Genomic DNA, 20,617 nt, shown 5'->3' on the forward strand with positions numbered 1-20,617 from the left:
GTACAAGTGAAGTGTCATTACATTTGGCCCATTTAATATCCCAAATTATTCTTAGCGGTCTTTTGTCCCTGTGCATTTTGTTTGCAGCGCAGGTGGAAGTTGTGTGTGTGTGTGCGTGCGTGTGTGTGTGTGTGTGTGTGTGTGTGTGTGTGTGAGAGGAATGGTCGCAGGCTGTGTGTGTCTGTGGCAAGGTGAAGGGACGACAGGTTGAGAGACCTCACCCCAGGCTCTTTGGCACTGTCCCCTTGTCCCACTGTGCTCGTGGCACGAGGCTGCCATTGGAAGCTTTTCAGGAGAGAGTGTGTACCCTTGGAACAGGTGGCCTACCTATACCTAGGGCTCATCTCCCACCAACATCTCTCTTTAGCACTCTCCCCCACTTTTAAGGTGTTTTATTCAACCGGCTTTATAATGTTCAGCAACTGCTCTTTAGAGACAAGAGAGCTGTTGGTACTGCTGTGGTACAGAACAACAATCCCTCTTAGTAAACTTACTTGTAGAATTTCTTTACCATATTTAAAGGACGAGTGTGCAGGATTTAGTCTGCAGTGGCCATTTCTGGTGCAAAACATGGTTTGTCCATTCTGGGATACTGTAGAAATATGGTGATGCAACATGGCGGCCTCCACAGAAGAGGACTCGAGGCCTGCAGGCCAAATCTGGCTGGACCCTTGTTTTGTGTGGTCCGGGAGAGCTTGCAGAGAATATAATTTGCTCAGTACAACTGTATGCTCTGTTAAGGAAGTAAGGTGGCTATAAACCACGTCCCAGAATGCACCCCAATTTTGTTATCCATGTATGAACGTCTAGCCCTAGATGTCACAAAACTGATATCAGCAGTGGCACTAGCCAAGTGGTGGTAGCTTGTAAAATTAATTGTAGCAGCTGAGAAAAATGTTTTTTTACTAAAACCAGTAATAATCAAATGCAATTATGAGAGGCAATTCTGTGAAATGATTACAAATAGATACATTCATATAATCTTACATTTACAACCGGTCCTTTGAGGGTAAGCATGTGGCCTGGGATGAAATTGACTGTTAAAATTGTGTTCCAAGTTAACAAAAACACAATTCTTATTTTCAGGTGATTATACACCAATGAAAACTAATACTAATGAATATTATTATTCCATTTCTGTTGTTTTCTTCCAATAAACCCTGTAAATCTTACACACTGGACCTGTAAGGCTTTAAAAACAGTTAAACACAAATATCTTCTAAGGGAAAAAGTCTTAGTGAAGCCTGTGCAGTGAGCTGGTGAGTAAGTAACTTAAACGTTAGAGAGAATGTAATGAAAACAGCTCAAGGTGTTCTGGGATGTTTAAATATGATCATTTCCATCTGGAAAAATTCCCTCACCTCAACAATCTTTTATTTTCTGTCTTTTATTACCTCAGGCTCCTCCACTGGAACAATAGTGAGGCCTAAAGTGCATTACGCCAGGCCCCCTCACCCTCCCCCTGATCCTCCCATCCCTGAAGCCAGTGCCCTGGGGCAGGAGACGCGCCACTCTCTCTTCACGCCCCACTGCCTCGCCCAGGCTGAGCTGGAGCACACCAAGCAGCGCCACTCCTTCCCTGACAGGCTGGTCCGGAGCCGCAGCTCTGACATCGTGTGCCCGGGCCGCCGGCCCACAAGTGACCCCGGCCTGAACCGACGGGTAGCAGTTGAAGAGCGCGACCCTGCCGGGGCCTTCGCCTTAGGACCGTCCTCGTCTCCCAGCAAGGACTCCCTGAAAGGAGAGGTGAGACAGACGAGCAGTGGAGTTACTGCCATTGACAGCCATGTTTTTTCTTGAGCCGCCAAGGAATAGATTAAAGGGATAGTTCCGATTATTTGAGGTACTCATCATTAGTCAATAATAGTGTATTAGCTACAGTAGATTCCGGTCAGTAAGCCCCAAGTTAGCAGAAACAGAGAGGGCCATAAGCATGGAAGCTAAGTAATGCACTGTACTCTATATTTAGGCTATGTTCTATATTTAGAATATTTTCACAGCTTTACTCAGCCATCAGGCAGCCATTTCTGACTGGAAACTACCGTTACCGTTTTTTCTATGGGAAACTGCCATTATAAAAGCCAACCAAACTCCATAGGTGAAATCAGTAATTTTACCACCAAAGTCATGCAATAACACAGACCAACTAACAGATTGGCAAATAATGGCAGTTTCCCATAGAAAAAAGGCTGTTGGCCGCAAAGTAAAGAGGTGAAAATGTTCTAAACATAGTATACAAATTGCAAATTCCAGCTGCTTTTGTGTGTTATAATGTACCTGCTGATGTCTAAATGTATCTCAATCATTTCTGTCCAAAGGTTGAGGACAGGAAAGACAGTGACGATGAGAAGTCTGATCGCAACAGACCGTGGTGGAAGAAACGTTTTGTGTCAGCCATTCCCAAAGGTAAAGAAACCAAACACTTGGTCATTTGAAGCATGCCCCCTTTTCTTAACTGAAAAATGACCTTTTATATATTTAAAAGTGATCTGTTTGATTTCTGCGCTCCTTTTGTTTGTTTTTTTTTGCTGGAAAAAAGTTCTCTTAATCGCAGCTGACAGGAAATATCACACTTTAAAGAGCTGAGCGAAAACCAATTTATAATGTGAGAAAGAGAATGATGATCCATGTTGTCCACTCCATCGCTGATGCTCCAGTTGGAAAATAATGTTTCTTGTTGTTTGAAGTTACTCCAGAGACGTGTCCAGTCCTTTTTTTCTCACGTCTCACTGGCTGCAGATTTATATAGACTTTTCAAAGCTAATCAGTCATCAGAGGAGCTTTAGCTGTGTAGATTGTATGGCTGTAGCCCTCCCAGCAGTGCTGTCAGCCAGCGGCTAATGGTCATTAGATAGACCTTTCTGTCATCAGCACTGATAGATGACACATCTCTTGTTGCAGTTCTACTCTACGACCATCTCTCATACATCTGTCTGGGAAATAATGAGCTGTGCCCACACAGAATGACTGCTTATTACTCTTTGAGATAATGATGTTTCTTAAGTAAACATTGAATTGATATTCATAAAATGGACGACTGTGTGCACAAGTAGAGAGAGCCGTGAAGCTTAAACCACCAATCTCCCGCCAAATGTCTGTAGAGTCCATTGTGTTTGTCCTGTTGCTCTGCATGGTGACGCACAGTCAGTCGTCCGCCTGGCAGAGCGGCAGCCTGTGTGTGAAAGGCCAACCCTGTCTGTTGTGTCCCTCACAGTGCTGTATTGGACGGCTGAGAGTGATGTCCCAGGTAACGCTTCGTGCTGTCGTCATTGAGCTAGCTTTTACTGCTGGAGCCAGCGGCTGCGTGCCCGTGCTGCTTTGTAGCTGTCGCCTTAGAGCTGTAGAGCTGTGTTGTGACATGGTGTAGCCTGAGCTCCTACGCCCACACTCCTCATCCATGCATCCGTTTTACCACCCTTTTCCTTTTGTTTTGCTGCAGTATGTTTTCATTTTACTGTATGGAGGATACAGAATATCAATGTAGATAGTCCAAACAGTGTTTCCTGTGTGTGTCATCAAATTTTAGACTCTTTAACTCTATTTTTGTCCTGTTTGCACCTTCGTGTTAATAGGATAAGCTTCATTAAACTTATCTACATCTATATCGACTGGACTTCTTATAATGAGCTACAGTGGACCTTTGTGATATTCTGGTACGAACCAGTGGTTTAATTCACCATTTCAATATTCTTTTGCTTTTTTATCAATAAAGTTCTACACAAGACTTTATGACCATTCATCCTATATTGAGATTTTTAGTCTCAATACAAACCATGAAAAAAACCCAAAGATTTAGCAGAGTGGCTGTCAATGGGTGACTCATGATCAGCTTGTCATCCAGTGAAAGTGAAAGTGATGTCAGTCCACCAATCACGTGCTTCTTCTCCACAGCTCCGATTGCAGCATTTCGGAAAAGAGACAAACAGGAGAAAGACGACATTGCACCAGAGCGTATCCCACAAGGTATGTCCTGGTTTGGTTTTATTAGGCCTTGTTCAGACTGCTAGCCAGTCTGGTTTTGATGCAAATTGCATCCAAGCCTCATTTGGAGGTGGATCGAAATGAGATTCAAATCAGATTTCTACAGATGCATCTCAAAGAATTCTCCCCAAGAAATAAGATTTATGAGTATTTTATTTAAAAAGTATAAATCCACAAATCAATTAATTTCCCTTCATTTCCTGTAACAACCAATGAAAACGCAATATTAATTCCCAGCCAATCAACGCTACGCCACTTTGTTTGAACAATAAAGAACTAGCGTCATGTTATGTTACTGAATTCTAATTGGAAAAAAATCATACCAAGGATAATTTTGTCTGCGTAACAAACTGTGGTGGTCAACAAAAAATGAACTGAAACGTACAAAACGTTTGGATTGAAGATTATAGACAGAGAAATGGCTTGACTTGATTTTATTTGGTTTGACATTTGAAGTTTCACAAAGGCAAGTTGAGGCTAATATTGGCATAGTTAGAGAGCTGAAGTTAGCTTAACCACTGAGCAACTGTAAATCAGTAAAGCAGGAAACTCACTGTTACATTGTGACTTTTTTTTAGGACTTGAAACTCAAAGTTTAGGACAGATTTACTGACATGTATGTCGTTACCACATCAAGTCATGCAGATTGGTTTGTCTGGGCACAGTATGGACAGTGAGTCTTAAAAATCTGATTTGTCTGCAGTCTGAACAAAGCGTTCCACTCACTCTAAATATCTTAACATGTGGATAATATCTGTTATAGTGGCTTTGATTTAATAATGCATCCTGTGTGTTGGTGGGTTTATCAGATGATCCGTTACCCAGACACAGCTCTCAAGCACAGGCAGCTGAAGACATCCTAGACAAGTACAGGAACATCAAGAGGACCAGCCCGAGCGATGGAGCCACAGGCGGACCTTCTTACGATGGGACAGGAGGTCCGAAAAAATACTCTTGTGTATGTATATAGCTATTACACACACTTGTAGTAGATAATTGAGTAATATTCCTGTTTTTGTATCCAGATCTTTGTGTTGAGGACAGCGTGCATGACTCTCCCAGAGAAGACACCTTGCAGAACATTTCCACAGACGATCTCCCAGACTCGGCCAGCCAGACGGCACAGCAGCATGACTCCAAGTTCTCTTTCAGGTCTGATATAATCAATCCTGCAGAAAAAGATACAACCCAGTTATAAACAACCAACACTTCTTAGCAGATATTTCCAGCCACTGGTGCTGATTGTATTTCTTGTTTGCATCTTCCAGTGATGCAAAGAAGAAGTTGAGGTTGGCATTGTGCTCTGCAGACTCAGTGGCTCTGCCCATCATGGCTCCTGCAACCACACGAAATGGGCTGCCTGACCACATGGACTCTGAAGGTAGATGGTCTTTGTTCATCTACGCTATCTGACTTACATTAGTGCTCGAATTCATAGTAGCCTGATCTCTCACTGCATCTACACTGGATTTGAGTACATATCACAGCTCCGTTTGCTTTGCCTTTTCTTAAAAGAGGGAACTTAGGATAGTTTGGATTATTTCAAGCTGGGTTTATGAGGTGCCTATAGAAAGTTAGTGTGTTACCTGCAGTAGATGCTCGCTGTTGGCCCCCAGTTTGAAGAAGCAGAGAGGATTAGCCAAAACATAAAAAACAGTATCAGTTTAAGTTTAATATTTCTAATATTTTCACTGCTTTATCTTGCAGTCAAGCAGCCTTTCCTTTGGGAAACTGCTGTTAGAGGGTTTCTGCAGGTCCTTAGAAAGTCTAAAATCCAATAATTTGAATTTTAGGCCTTAAAATGTCTTCAATATAAATATTTCTCTTACCAACATGGAACCATTAACCACTAATCCAGACTGTGCATTTACTTTTTTGACAGTAAGGATGTGAAATAGGTCTAAAATGGCATTGGTGATTATCTTAAAAAGGTTGTTAAGTCTTACATTTCACTTGTTAAACCTGTAGTAATTCTGTATACAAGCCAGATATTGTACTCTACAAACCAACCAGACTTCATTGGCAAAATCAGTAATTTTATCTTGCAGATACGGGAGCTGCTGATCTACTGCTGCTCCAATCTGTTTGTTTGTTTGTTTTATTCTTTGAGTTCTGTGTTGTAAAATATGTGTTTTGATCCATCAAAGTCACAAAACAACACAAACTAACTGACAGATGGAATCAGCAACTCCCATGTTCTGCAAGGTTTTTGTAAGAGGAGTTTGGTTGAGAGAGAGGGGTCGACATTTGGCTTTATATAACAGTTTTCTCTTGGATAAGACTGTCTGACAGCTGTGTAAAGCAGTATAAATACTCTAAATATAGCATACGCTTAAACTGATACAGATTTTTGTAGGCAGCTAAAATAAGTTTTGCTGCCTACCCTGTCTGCAGCAGGACATTGCTTATCTTCCTGCACCAGTACTCCTGCTACTTCTCCAAACTGGGGACGTGTTGACCGCCATCTACTGTAGGTAATTAACTGACTTCATAGAACCCCATTTCGAAAACCCTGAATTATCCCTTTAAGGTCTTACCAAACAGGTATTAGACCCTCTGTAGTGACAAATAACTGGTGATGACATACAAACTGATCCTGAAGCACAATTTATGGAAAACATGCTTAGAGTTAGATAGTATATTAATTTAGAACTTTGCACTGTCTACTAGACTTCAGGTATCTTTGTCACAACTCCCCATGGGGAGCAGAGTACAAGCCCTTAATGTTGGCAAGCATCCAACTGCTGAAAGTGTCCTTAAGCAAGACACCAAATATGTACCACCTTCACCTTGTGACTCGCCTTCCAAGGTTTGGGGCAAGGTTGGAAAAATGGGGTATGTTAAAAGAGAATTCCCATATGGTGTCAGGAAAGTATCACATATTAAAGCATTATACTTGTGTCGCTACATTGATTAATATTGGCCCAGAATTTTATCAGACAGATGCAAAATATTCTTATGCTGCACAAAATAAAGACAGACAAACCAATTCTGCAAGGTACCTCCTTCACATCCTGAAGTGGGACAATCACAGACAGAACCAAGTGACATCCTGTGAAATGGTCAACAGTAAAACCATAAGACTCCATCTTTGTGGCCATCAGTCACATTGTCATGCAGAGGCAGCGGGTTGATCAGATTACAGCAGCCAGTCGTTCCTTTGTGAGCGGCGAGCGATGTTGTCTAATGCCGTCTCCCTATCGTCCTCCCCCTCAGACAATGAGATCGTCTGCTTCCTGAAGGTTCAGCTAGCAGAGGCTATCAACCTTCAGGATAAGAACCAGATGGCCCAGATCCAGGAGACCACGCGCTGTGTCAGCCGCTTCGACGCACGCACCTGCAGGAAGCTGCTGGCTGCCATTGCAGAAGATTACAGGTAACTGTGGAGGCCTGGGGAGACGATGTAAGCCCACTTAGAGCACCCCATGGGTCTTTCATTTTATCTTTTCTTTGTTCAGTGTGTAATGTCGCTTTAGGCAACCACAGAGATTAAAAAATACATTGTGGTAATTCTAAAATGCAAATGTTTGTGTGTGTGTGTTTCCTTTAGAAAGCGGGCACCGTACATCGCATATCTAACCAGGTGTCGTCAGGGTCTGCAGACATCTCAGGCCCATCTGGAGAGGCTCCTCCAGAGGGTGCTGAGAGACAAGGAGGTGGCAAACCGCTACTTCACCACTGTCTGTGTTCGGATCCTGCTTGAACACATGGAGTCCAGGATGCTCGACTTCATTAAAGGTATCTCTACATTTCCATATTCAGTTTAACTAAACCTAGCTGAGCATATTGACTTATTTGTTGAGTGCAGAGAATCCTGATCCTCCTGACATCCTATTTTCTGTCATTTTTTGTAAATTATACATGACAACATTTTCAACATTTTTGATTTTCTCAATATCAGTTCACATAAATATTAACACTTTTGGTCACAGATGTGATGGCAGTTTTGTTATGCATTCATTATGGTCTTTAAAAAGTCTTAAATGTCACTTGTTGAAACCTTCAGAAACCCTGTTTCAAGCACTTGAACTGCCCGATCTATAGACAACATCCCTTCCAAGCTCAGCTCTGTTATTGTTGCACAGTAGTGCAGTAGTGGTTGCAGCTACCGTCTGTGCTGCTGTTACATCTGTTGTTTGTCTGCTCCCCTCCAGCGTTCCAGGGGTGCACAGCCGCAGATGACAAGACAGCAGCGGTGGAGGATTTTCTGCGCTACTTGTATGGTGCCATGGCCCGTGATGCCATTTGGCAGTACGCTAGCGAGGACCAGCTGCAGGACGCCCAGATGGCTATCGAGCGCAGCGTTATGAACCGCATCTTCAAACTGGCCTTCTACCCCAACCAGGATGGAGATATTCTCAGAGACCAGTGAGTAGCTGGAATGACACCAGTAACACACACTCTCACTTGCTGTATTCCATTTTATTTCCATTATTTTACAAAGATTTAAAACTTATAGTAGGAAGTGTGCGTTTAAATGGGTTTGTTGGTTGATAATAATTTAAAAAATTTAACATTATGTTACAGTGAAAATAATTTCAGACAGGTCTGTTTAAAGTCAGAAACAACATGTAAATTTATGAAATTAAAAGTTGCAAGTTTTACTCCCTGCTTGATCTGTTTTGTGTTTCCAAGATGGAGTTTGCTTCAGCAACTAGGAGTATGGTGGAGCCTATAATCTTACGCATGCGTCAAATGTTTTTGTGTATTTACTCTCACTGCCAGAGAGGGGAGACAAAAGTTCTGCACTGCAAGTTTAATATTTAGATTGATATGTTATCAGAGCTGTTGCACGATTGGATTGGACAGGATGTGTCTCTGTTGTCTCATACTGAGTTGCTTTGTCTCTCGCAGGCTTTTCCATGAACACATCCAGCGCCTCTCAAAAGTTGTGACGGCCAATCACAAAGCTCTTCAAGTCCCAGAGGTATCTTTTTGGTGACATGTTTTTTTTTTGGTTTTTTTTTTGCATTTATGGAGAAGGAAGAGACTTGTTGGTACACAAAGCTTCAAAAAGTGATTGTCAGTGTTTAAGTTTTTATTTTGAAACTTTTCTGGCTGCAGGTTTACCTGAAGGAGGCCCCGTGGCCCTCTGCTCAGTCTGAGATCAGGACCATCAACGCGTACAAGACGCCACGAGACAAAGTCCAGTGTATACTGCGCATGTGTTCCACCATCATGAACCTCCTCAGTCTGGCCAATGAAGACTCCGTCCCAGGAGCGGACGACTTTGTCCCTGTACTTGTCTTTGTCCTCATAAGGGTAAGTTTCGTCTTCATTCTTCCACACTTCAGTACTAAGCTGTATTTTCCAAGGATTTTTACTTTTAAGATTACTCACTTATTAACTTTTTATAAATGAAGACTAAGAATAATCAGAATTTGTTTCCACAAATGACTCTATTGTAACTACAAGGCACCATAAAGCCTGCTATCTGCTAACCTGTGTGGATATATTTTACATATTTACATATTTATGATTGTAATCTGTACGGCGTTGCGTGAGGTTCTTTCAGCGGCTAATGTGGGCCCATCCCCACATCTCCTCCCCTCCAGGCAAACCCGCCCTGCCTGCTGTCCACCGTTCAGTACATCAATAATTTCTATGCCAGCCGGCTGAGTGGGGAGGAGTGCTATTGGTGGATGCAGTTCACCGCGGCGCTGGAATTCATTAAGACCATCGACGATCGCAAGTGAAGCAGAACAGCCACCTGTATGGGCAGACTGCGGGGGAAGGAGCCGGGAGACTGGGAGACTTCCCAACCAACTGCTCCCTCTGCACAGCTTATAAAACCTGGCCCTCAGCCTGCTCTTTATTTGTATAGCTTGTACATAGCCAGAGACGTTGAAAGATTACAAAATATATATTACTGTACGTACGTGGACAAATCCAGGTTTTAGCCGTGCTGAAACTAACGGCCTTGAGGGGGAAAAATTGGCAAGATGTTAACTTTGAACCTGATTTGGATTTTTCCTTTTTGTCTCTTCAATCATTTTCACTTTTGGGGTCTGTATTAGGAACTGTATATATACACAATTTCCATTACCAATATGACATTAAATCAAACTAAAAGATAATCCTATATAAAGGGACCAGACTTCCTTGATGTGATCACTGATCTTTATTTCCCCCCCTGAGTGAGAGGGACGGGCTTCCAATTAAATTACATTATAATGTTGATTAAATGCATTGTAACGTCGGGGATTTACAGTGCGTGATAGTTACTGATGGGATTTAGCGACTCATAAACACAACAACCATAGTACTCAGAAGGTTAGTGTATCAAACAGTAGGGCAGCTTATTTCATGAATTGTTTACTTCATCTTATTCCCTAAAACACGTTTGTCAGTGACGATTTGGACGTAAGGGCCCACATATTTATATGAAATAAAGTGTATTTATTTCTGTAATTCTATTTAATGCTTTGTTTATCTCATTTAACAGGAGAAATAATGCAAATGCATATCATGCCCATTCAAGATGTCTGAGGCAAGTGGTGTTATAATAAAGCTTGAGTTAGGAAGGCACCTTAGCGATGAGTGGCCCTTAGGTGGGGGCGCTGCTGGGCGATTGTGATACAGGGTCGACTCGTGCACAGTAGGAGTAGTGGTGGTGGCATTTATGGACATGTTTGAAAATAGTGCCTTTGATGTGGGGCGCTCTGTACAGGTAGTTATTTTTGATTTTTTTTTTTTCTTCTTCTTTTTTTTTTCTTTTTTTAACCCAGCATTGGCATTATCCCCACCCTACCCGACGCCACCCCCCCCACACACATACACACACAAACACACACAAACACACATACACACACACACACACCAACGGGCCAACCATGCATCTCCACATCACTGATTGTCATGGCTCAGTCCCTTTAAATGCACTTGAGTTTGAACAAATATCCCCTTTGGTATTCTAGATCCTACCTCAGAGTTGAAACCAATGAGCCTGATATCAGTCCGTATACCTGCATTGGTTGACAACAGAGTACTGGATCGCTTTTGCACTGGTAAATAAAATAAAAAATGGTAAAAAAAAAAAATAGCAAGGGGAAAGTGGGAAAAGTTGGATATTATTGAGCTGCTGTGATGCTTGTTGTGGTCACATCACCCTTAATTATTAACACAAGCCTTTGTTAGCGAACAAAGACATTTTACTTTCTAATCTTAATACCTGAGATGCCACATGTGTCCGCATGGGCAAGACTAGTGAACTATTATTGGATATTAGCTCTCTACCTCCTCATAAGTTCAAGAAAGGGACTCGTGTTTATGTGCACTTATATTTCTTTTTCTTTTATTTTTTCTTTCCCAATTTGGCGTGCTGTGATATCCCAGTGTCATTGTAACTTTCCAATTATAGTACAAGCATGTCTTTAATTATCCAGTAATGACTAAAAATCTTCTCTTGAAATCCTCTGCTTCATTTTTGCGCACAGAATGTGCCACGTGTATTATAGTTTTCGGTAACCCATGACTTTTCACGGTAAAAATGACCTGACAGCACAATACACAGTAGGATAGAAGAGCAAATAATCAACACTATTGACTCGTTACTGACTTGCAGTTTATGCTAAAAGTGGTTGGTGTAGTATGTGAGTGTGGTTTTTATCTAGTGAGCGTGCGTGAGATGATCGTGTGATTGCTCGACCCCTCTGCCTCCTCTTGCATGAAGTCATTGGATGGTCTGTACATTCTCAGTCGTGATGAACAGTAGAATAGGATTAGTATCTGCACACAGGCCAGTAATTGAACCTTGCAAGAGGACGCAAAGCTTCTCTTTGTGTCCGTGATAACTTGCATATCAGAACTCGATGATTTATTTTGCACAAAACAGATGTGTTTTCCTGAGCAAATTGACAGGGAGCAGTGCATTTTCAAATGTCATTACATCTGGCCTTTTACGGTCATTTCACATAAACGTGTTGTGATTAAAATGATATTTGACTAGCTAAGTTAAAGGGATAGTTCGGGTTTTTTGAGGTGAGGTTTTATGAGATACTCATCCACAGTCAGTGTGTTACCTACAGTAGATGGAGGTCGACACGCCCCCTGTTTGGAGAAGCAGCAGGAGAAGCTAAGCAATGTACTGATGTGAACAGGGTCATAAGCATAAACCATTTTAAAAAATAATATAAACAATATGAGTTTAAGTGTTTTATATATTAGTGGTTTTATATATTAGTGATTATCAAATAAAAACAAAGACTAAAATTAATTGTCATGTTTAATGCGGCATCTATGCAATATCAGAAAACTGTGATAATTGGTCATCACAGTTTCTCAAACTCTAAGGTCATGTCTTTAAAAGCCTTGTTTTGTCAGTCCAAAACCCAAAATATCCAGTTTCATACAAGGAGAGAAGCAGGAAATAATATTTGAGAGGCTGAAAACAGCAATTTCAGCCATTTTTGCATTAAACCATTAATCAGTTCTCCAGATAGATTAATTCTTTTAGTGAGTGCTAGATTTACAAGCCCAACCTGGCATTTTACTTGCCCCAGGCTAGTGGGCAGTCCTTGTTGCTGTGCCCTGTGCTTTAACTTGCCATCGGACAGCATTTTCTAATAAGAAACCGCTGTAAAACCAACATTAAATAAGCCAAATACAGTTTTCTTCAAAGCGACCAGACTCCTTTGGCAAAAAAGTGATTTTAACTCAGAGAAGACAGGAGTTTCTGGTGTACCGCTGCCTCGATCAGTTAGTTTGTTTGTGTTCTTGTGTGACTTTAGTGAAGCTGAACACACCCTTTAAAAACACTGAAGTCACACAGTAACACAAACAAACTGATAGATCGAGGCAGCGGTGGACCAGCAACTCACATGTCCTGTGAGGTAAAACAGAGTGGATATGAAGAGTGCGATATCCAGTTTATATAACGGCAGTTTCCTGTTTAAAAAAAAATTGACTGCAAGATAAAGTGGTGAAACAGTGTACACATATACTGATTTTTTTTTTTTTGAAGTGGCTGAAAAGATGCTGCTGACCCTGTCCACAGCAGGACATTGCTCTGTTTCCTCCACCAGTACTCCTCCTGCTTCTCCACACTGATGGTGTGCTGACTGCCGTCTACTGTTGGTGTACTGATCTTTGATAAGAACCTCAAACAACCCCACCTTAAAAACACAAACTGTCCCTTTAAGCACCTGACTGTTACTCTTTCAAGCTGATGAAACATCCACATTTATGCTCAAGATCACAGATGCATTTCCATATCCGTCTCCAGTAGCACATGCGCCAGATTTGTACGTGTCTGTGCAGCATGCTTCCTTGCAGAGGCTGTGTAATCAATTTGATGAGAAAACCATGCACTGGAAAATCAAGTTGCAGGTTGCATCTATACTAATTAGGTTTATGTGATGTCACTTTAATTGGAAATACATACTCCACAAATCTGATGAAATTATTTGGACCTGGCTTATGTTTCAGCGTTTCCCTCAGATAGCTGGTCGCAGCAGCTACACACGACCCCGGTGATCAAAACACTGCATTATTATCTACACAAAAACACATATAGATTGTGATAGCAACTGTAATTTTAGCTCTGATTGTATGCAAACCACTGGACAGTGGTGTCAAATAAACAGACCCACGAGATGATCTGTTTCTCAAAGCTTTACTGCTCTGCTCCCTGTACAATTGAGTTGAAAAGCTGAGCAGAGAAAAAAAAGAAGTTTTTACATCTTACATCTAATTTTACATTTAATTGTAAGCTTGCACAATTATGACATGCGGGGAAAAGCCGGTTTGTCTTTACTGTGATTAATTAATGCATTATGTAATTCTTTAAAAACAATAAAAGAAGCAGAAGTTTTTTTCTTTTTTTTTTTTCTTCTTCTTCTGTGACTCTTTAGCTGCATCTCCACTGCAGGAGGCAGGTGTCGTACCCACTGTACACAGCAGTGTTTCATTATTCTCGGACAGTTGTAGGTATATCTGGCCGACACTTCACACACACAATAGAGGAGATGGTGGGGGAAATTTATGCGTGGAATATAATTGTTCGTGGGGGCAGTGGAGCAGCATCATCCAATCTAGCAGCCACAAATAGCAACCTCTCAGCAAACATTTCATTACTGCTGACAAGTGTACGCTGGATTGTAATTGGAGATATCCCCTCATCTAAAAGCCCTCCTTACTTCACCGATTGCCTCCTCTAATACTCATCTTTTTTTCATCATAAACTTCTTCGTGGGGTGCTTTGTGTCCCCTGATGATATCTCGCAATTGTTAATTTAAATTCAAATTTTGGCGTGTGAAGTTAATTAGTTGCATAAGCCAATGGCTAGATAGGCCAGATTTGGAGATTGGATCTTTTGACTATGTGGCACTTAGCTGATTTGAGATACAAGGAAGGATCGGAGGCTTGGCTTTGTTTTGTATTATGCTGCTGCTCCACATACTGTATTATTATTATTATTATTATTATTATTATTATTGGCTAATACCTTCTTCAGTGGGGAACCAGAGGCGACACCAGGTTACACAGACACCTCACACACAAGCTCGTACCAGGTTTGAGTGAAGTGGAGTTTGTTTTACAGGTGATGGCAGATGGATCAAGTGAAGAAGAAGAAGAAGATCTGAGTTATATATTGATGTCATCATGTTGCTTGAAGACGTAAACAGGCCCGAGGTCTCGCCCAGATGGCTGTGGAGTGACAGATGATCAGTCCAGCGGGGCTCGTGCATGACTTCACACGTTGGTCTGGTTCATCCTGGTAGAGAACCTCCACCTCCCCGCCACATTTAACTCACTGTAGGCCTCATCATGAAGCTCACACTAACTTTACACAGCAGTAGGAAGTTACTGAACACTTAAAAGCACAAAGAGCTTGTGGATTTTTCTGTAGAACAATAAAGTTTACACTTTTATAATCAGATATAGACAGTGGTGGAATCTAACATTTACTCAAGTGCTGCACTTGAGTAAAAGTTTGATGTACTTTACTTGAATAGTTCCATGTAACACTACTTTTTATTTCTACTCAAAAGAAAAATATTGTAAACTCCACTACAATTATTTGATCTAAAATTGCAGCGATTATTTGATTAACTGGTAGCTATTAAATTGATCACCAACTAGTTTGATAATAGGTTTGAGGAACTACAAAAAAAAAAAATCTCTAATTTCATCTTTACTCTTCTCTGACAGTAAAGTGAATATCTTTAGTTACTTTGCTGATTCAGATTAATTGTACAAAATATACTCAACAAATAAAGTATGATGTATTATAATCGATTAAAATAAGGCTTGGTGAAATTCACAAGGTATCCAGCATTGTATATTATACAAACATAAAGCCCATTAAAGTGTTGAACACATTAATGCATTGGTAATTATAAGTCTGTAGTGTAATATACATTACTTTGCAATGGGCCATTCTGCATAATGAATACTTTTACTTTTTGAACTTGAAGTATATATTTCTATGCCAATACTTTTGTGGTTTTATTTGAGGAAAAATTTGAATGCTGGATTTCAACTTGTAAGAGCCTAAAAACACATGAATGCTTCTCTCACCAACTAATAATCAGTTGTAAAATTTGGGCAGTAATGATCAATAAAGACAGACTGATCTGAAGCGATCCAAGAGTAGAGAGAATAAAATAATGCACAACAGGACGACTACAGGCACTGTTATTTCTCATTACCTAAAATATTACAGTGATTTTAGTTTTATTCCAATTTATCACATTTAAGCCTGATGCTGCCAATATATTTAACATAGAAGGATACTGACTGGGGCCCAATAATAAACTCCTTTAAGAAACAATCTCAAAACAATATTAGTTATGTAATTAATGTCAGCTGATGAAAAGTAATCAGATTATTATTATTATTAATAAGGGCTAATTTTTTAATCCACATTAGTACTTAAAAGTTTATTAACTATCCTTTGATTCTGGTGTAATTTATTTTTCTGTAATTTTGAAGAAAACATTATTCATGTTACATTCAGAGTCTCACTGATATTATCACAGATATATCAGTCTGTATTGGTACTGACATATATGTCGTCCCAACGCGCTCTTATCCCAACTCGTCACCTGGTTGTCCTGTATGTGCCATTATGAAAACTTTTTTTTTTAAAAGAACATAATGTACATTGTTTTTGTTTCATAGCTTTATAGAAAGTATTTTATTTATATTTGATCATTTTTCTTAGTTCAGGTTTTATATATAAATATATTTTGCCCTTTTTGTTTTTTTTTTTTAATTTATATTTATTAAAAATAATGGTCTATTCTTACTATTTCAGTGAGCTTTCTATATATTATCTATTCTGTACAAACAATATCAGCTGATATAGTATCAGAAGTTTTTGCTCCCTGATATCGGGATCAACATCAGGCCCAAAAATCCAACATCAGTCGGACCCCAGTTATATGTGATGAAAAAAAAAAACATGATTATTTTGAGCCTAATATAAAATAAAACTTTTGTGTTTCATTTCTTTCAGTACAAGAATAGATGTCAGTCTCAGTGTGACTCCCTGTCAAAATAAAGGTCGAAACAGACACAAAACAATGATATAAAAGTCATTAATAAGGAATTGATTGACAAGGTCATAAACAGAAATGGAATAGAAACAACCTGTTTTTTTTTTTTTTGGAGGGGGGGGGGTCTGTTGGTAGGATCAGGGTTAAAGCACACGGCTCCAGGTTTTCCATGCAGCTGCAGGAACAACAAACGTGCGACCCTGTGCGCGCGCGGTGCGTGTCTCACCCTCGGTGTCCTGCAGATGGCAGACGCACCATTCCTCACGACGGTGTGCAGATGTGATGTGAGAGCGGCTCAGACAAAGAACACCACGGGGCACGACGGCCTGACATTTAAAACCAGAGGGACTGGCTGTCTGGAACTGGATCTGTTCTGTTTATTGTGGGTATTCGTCAACTTAGAAATGATATTATTGTTATTAATGTTATTATTTTTTACTATTATTATTGATTATTATTTGAACAGTAGTAGGACAGACATAAAATACATTTAAAGGCAAATAAAACATGCTCATACTTTTTATTACTCAGCTCATAGCAGTAATGCTCTCTTGTTGACTTTTACTTTTGGCATTATCCTCCCTTTTCATGTACACTGCATGGTCCTGGTCCATATGTACATACATATATGTATGTGTGTGTAATGTGGTGGTGGTGAATCTTCACTAAGGACAGAATAAACAACACAAGGCAGCAGCACGTCAATTAAATTAAGTGTAAAGGGGGGAGAGAGGGGGAGGCTGGGGAGGAGGAGGAGGGGAGAGGGGGGTCTAAATGAACAAAAATGTCAAATACACATATTAAAACTTAAATGAAATAGCCGCAAGGACGCAGGCAGGCAGAGAGGAGGAGATTAAAACTCAAAGGGATACCACAGTGTGCGTACCCGGAGGTGGTGATACTGTAAGAGATGCAAATAGTCAAAGTGAGCACCGTTCTCTCTCTGTGTGATAATTTCAGTTTAAACTACGCAGACAAAAGGCTTGAAAAGAGGAGATTTGTGTCCTGTAACAAATAACAGAAAAGCTCTGGTTCATTATACAGAGTCAATATTAAACAATGGAAATACAGTCGAGGAGAGCGGGGACCAAAATGTAACTTTTTTTTTCCTTTCCTTCTTTGCACAGAGATGCATAACCATATTTCATCATGAACAACATGCACATGTCCTCTTCGAATACCAACCATTTTTTTCTTAAATTTTGGATAAATTGGTTGAATGCAATTAGACTGATAATTGATAGTGCACCAGTGTTGGTAATAACCTAGTACATGTACACTGTAATAATTTCAGTACTAGTTGAAGTAATGTTATGTCTATTTTTGTGGATTATAACAACTTGAAATTACATCCTGTACCCTTAACCTGACATTTTAATTTTAGTAAAAGTGCATCAGTTAGATTTCCATGTCTGACGTCATGACATCCACGTCTTCTTCAGATTTTTCCCCCTGCAGTTGAGCCGCCATTTTCTCCTGGTGACGTGTGAAGAAGGTCTAAAGTCTAATGCAAGACAAATTATATTTTATATTTTTTATATAAAAAATATATAAAATGGTCCACCTGAATTGGTCAAATTGTGTTGTTTAAGTTTTCGTCAAGAATTGAATGAAAGCAGTTATTGTTGAGACACATGATCAATTATATTCATTATATTTAATAACTGAAATAACTGTTAGGTTGTTTAGGAGCAGTATTTTACTTTTGTGCAAAGCAAATAATTAAGTTGGAAAATTGAAAACTTCTAAATTGACCTGCCTTAAATTTACTGTTGATTTGAAAGTAATCAGATTATTAAGTACATCCAACTTAAAGCAGTTGTGTTCAACTAACTTGTTTACTTGACTTGATAAAACTTAACTCATTTGTTTTACAAACAAAAGTTAAAATTATTATTATTTTAAAAGTTGGTAAATCTCTTTTTTTCAGGGTAACTGAGGTATTTAAAAAGAAAAAATATTAGTGGAACTGGACTTTTTAAGTACTTCAAAGTATTCAGGTTAAACTACAGTTTTTTTTTTATACTGCAGTAAATTATGTTACTGATTACAAAAACTGCCATGTAATTTGTATTTCAAAGCATTTCAAAGTAATCTGGATCCAGCTCTGTGGTCCATCTTTTTTCTTTTGTCCTTATCTGTCTGGAAACAAAGAAGTGGGATGAATGTAACGGTTGAATAATCAACCACAAAACAACTAAGTACTTAATATTTCTGGCATATAACACTCATTAATGCTTCTGTTATTCCTCCAAGCAAATCACCATGTTACACTCAAATTAATTTATCATGTTAAATGTTGCAATCGTATGAAATTGGCCCAATGCAGGAAATTCATTTCAGTGCATAATCACCTTTAACGCAGTGTCCCTCAGATAAAATGTCCTGCCGTACTCTAGCATACACACATGGACTGAGGAGACCTCTGTAGGTCTTCCTCACCCGAACCCTCCTGCAAATATAATGAGCAGAGAAATATATCTTTAATTATGGCAGGGCCAAATTAACACCCTGTTACTTTCATCCCTCCTCTATCTCTTAACCGTCTTAACCCTGGCTAGCACCAAAGATAAGCTAGCATGATAAATTAAACCTTCACTGATACTTAGCCTGCGGGTAGGTCTAACAGGTTATATACATTTACAGTCTTTAACAAATAAACATTATATTAAAAACAGAAAATACTTCTTCTTCCCAAAGTGCAGATCAGACTGATTTTTGCCTGTGGAGTGTAGTTCAGGTGGACTTTACGGCAGGTTCTTGACTGTTGTGTCATGAGAGAAAAGATGGGTTTTTTACAGTGAAAGTAATTTCAATGCAAAAACAAAGGTTTTCATGTTGGCATCTAAGTCACTAAAATGCATTAAAAATGATTTACACTACAGTATATATAGTTATATTTTGTGACAGAGCGTACCCCTGAACCCCCCAAGCCTGGCTTGGATTCATGACCTCAGTATTTCTAAAATCCTGGGTACGGCCCTGCCAAAGGACAGATATCTGGACTGTTGCATCCCTTTGTATTTTTATTGTGCCATTAAACCTGGTCAGAAATCAAAGGCATAAGTGACATTGCCCATGTTTTCCTTTACTGCTCACCACAAAGGATATCAATTAGGCACCGGGTGTCAGTTACAATGGTGCTTCTGAGACGATCCGTTCTGCTCCTTCCTTATATTCTGCTTATATCATTAGAAAAAAGAACAATTTTCGCAGGCATAGCTAATCACCTACGAGAGAAAGAGTGGGTGGTGACATCAAATTGAACCGTGGAAATGGAACAGGAATTAGATGCACTTAGCCATCACATGTTAATGGCAGCAATCAACAGCCAATTACCCAGCGTACTTGAGTACCTTGACAAGTGCAGGTGTACCCTACAACTAACACGGGCCTCTTTCATGCATTTCCATAAATTCGACAGTAAACTCGCTCTCTGATTGAGCGTGCATGTTTCATCGAGGCTGCAATTAAGCAGTATTGTTAGGGAAGTGTCAAGTAAAGGGGAAAAAAATCCCTTAAGGGCAACAATAACATGTATTTTACCTGCATGCATGTAAATCAATAAAGTTATTTATTTTTGTTAAAATGATCAGTGGTGGAAAGAGCACTGAAATTCTGAATACTCAAGTAAAAGTCCTGTTACATTACTGCAGTATTCAGGGCTCCTCTGGGTGCCAGAAATCCTTGAAAACACTTCAATATTAATACAGTGTTTTCAAGGTTTGAAAAGTGTTTGGATTTTGGATAAAGTGCTTGAAACTGCAGTTGCATTACTTTCATAACAAATTTCTACCTGACTGAATAGTTTGCTTTTTAGATAAAGAAATAAAATAAGTCAGGATTACTCAGTGGTCACAGTCACCTGTTCAAACCTGTGCCTGCTGCAGCGTTTTGTTTGCATCCATATGTCATGATTTTTATTGTTCATTTTAATTATGTTTTTGCGATTGGATATGCTAAAAAAAAAAAAACATGAACTGGATGCTTGGATTGGCTAACAAAACTGCAGAGGAAAGGTTTGGATGTTATTTCAAACGGTATAAACCTACTCTGTAGTAAATTACGATTTTAAGAGTAACTAAGTAGATTACATAGTGTAATGAATTGACTGGTTATTGGTCACAAATAAACA

General features: G+C 39.6%; 1 protein-coding gene across 4 annotated transcripts in view; it reads left to right on the forward strand.

Moving 5' to 3' along the window:
* The window catches only part of gapvd1 (GTPase activating protein and VPS9 domains 1), a 38,515-nt gene extending 28,006 nt beyond the window's left edge, over positions 1–10,509 (forward strand). For all 4 annotated transcript variants that reach the window (XM_084727865.1, XM_084727866.1, XM_084727867.1 and 1 more), the window contains 12 exons: positions 1,400–1,746; positions 2,319–2,406; positions 3,892–3,963; positions 4,791–4,919; positions 5,007–5,133; positions 5,250–5,362; positions 7,198–7,357; positions 7,532–7,719; positions 8,136–8,349; positions 8,836–8,908; positions 9,046–9,243; positions 9,537–10,509. In XM_084727865.1, coding sequence (XP_084583991.1) covers positions 1,400–1,746; positions 2,319–2,406; positions 3,892–3,963; positions 4,791–4,919; positions 5,007–5,133; positions 5,250–5,362; positions 7,198–7,357; positions 7,532–7,719; positions 8,136–8,349; positions 8,836–8,908; positions 9,046–9,243; positions 9,537–9,677 — 1,850 coding nt within the window. In that variant the 3' untranslated portion in view covers positions 9,678–10,509. The remainder of the gene's footprint in view (positions 1–1,399; positions 1,747–2,318; positions 2,407–3,891; positions 3,964–4,790; positions 4,920–5,006; positions 5,134–5,249; positions 5,363–7,197; positions 7,358–7,531; positions 7,720–8,135; positions 8,350–8,835; positions 8,909–9,045; positions 9,244–9,536) is intronic.
* Positions 10,510–20,617: the final 10,108 nt, after the last annotated feature.

Source organism: Lutjanus erythropterus, chromosome 10 (genome assembly GCF_056507025.1).
Source record: "Lutjanus erythropterus isolate fLutEry1 chromosome 10, fLutEry1.hap2, whole genome shotgun sequence".
Taxonomy (NCBI): Eukaryota; Metazoa; Chordata; class Actinopteri; order Lutjaniformes; family Lutjanidae; genus Lutjanus; species Lutjanus erythropterus.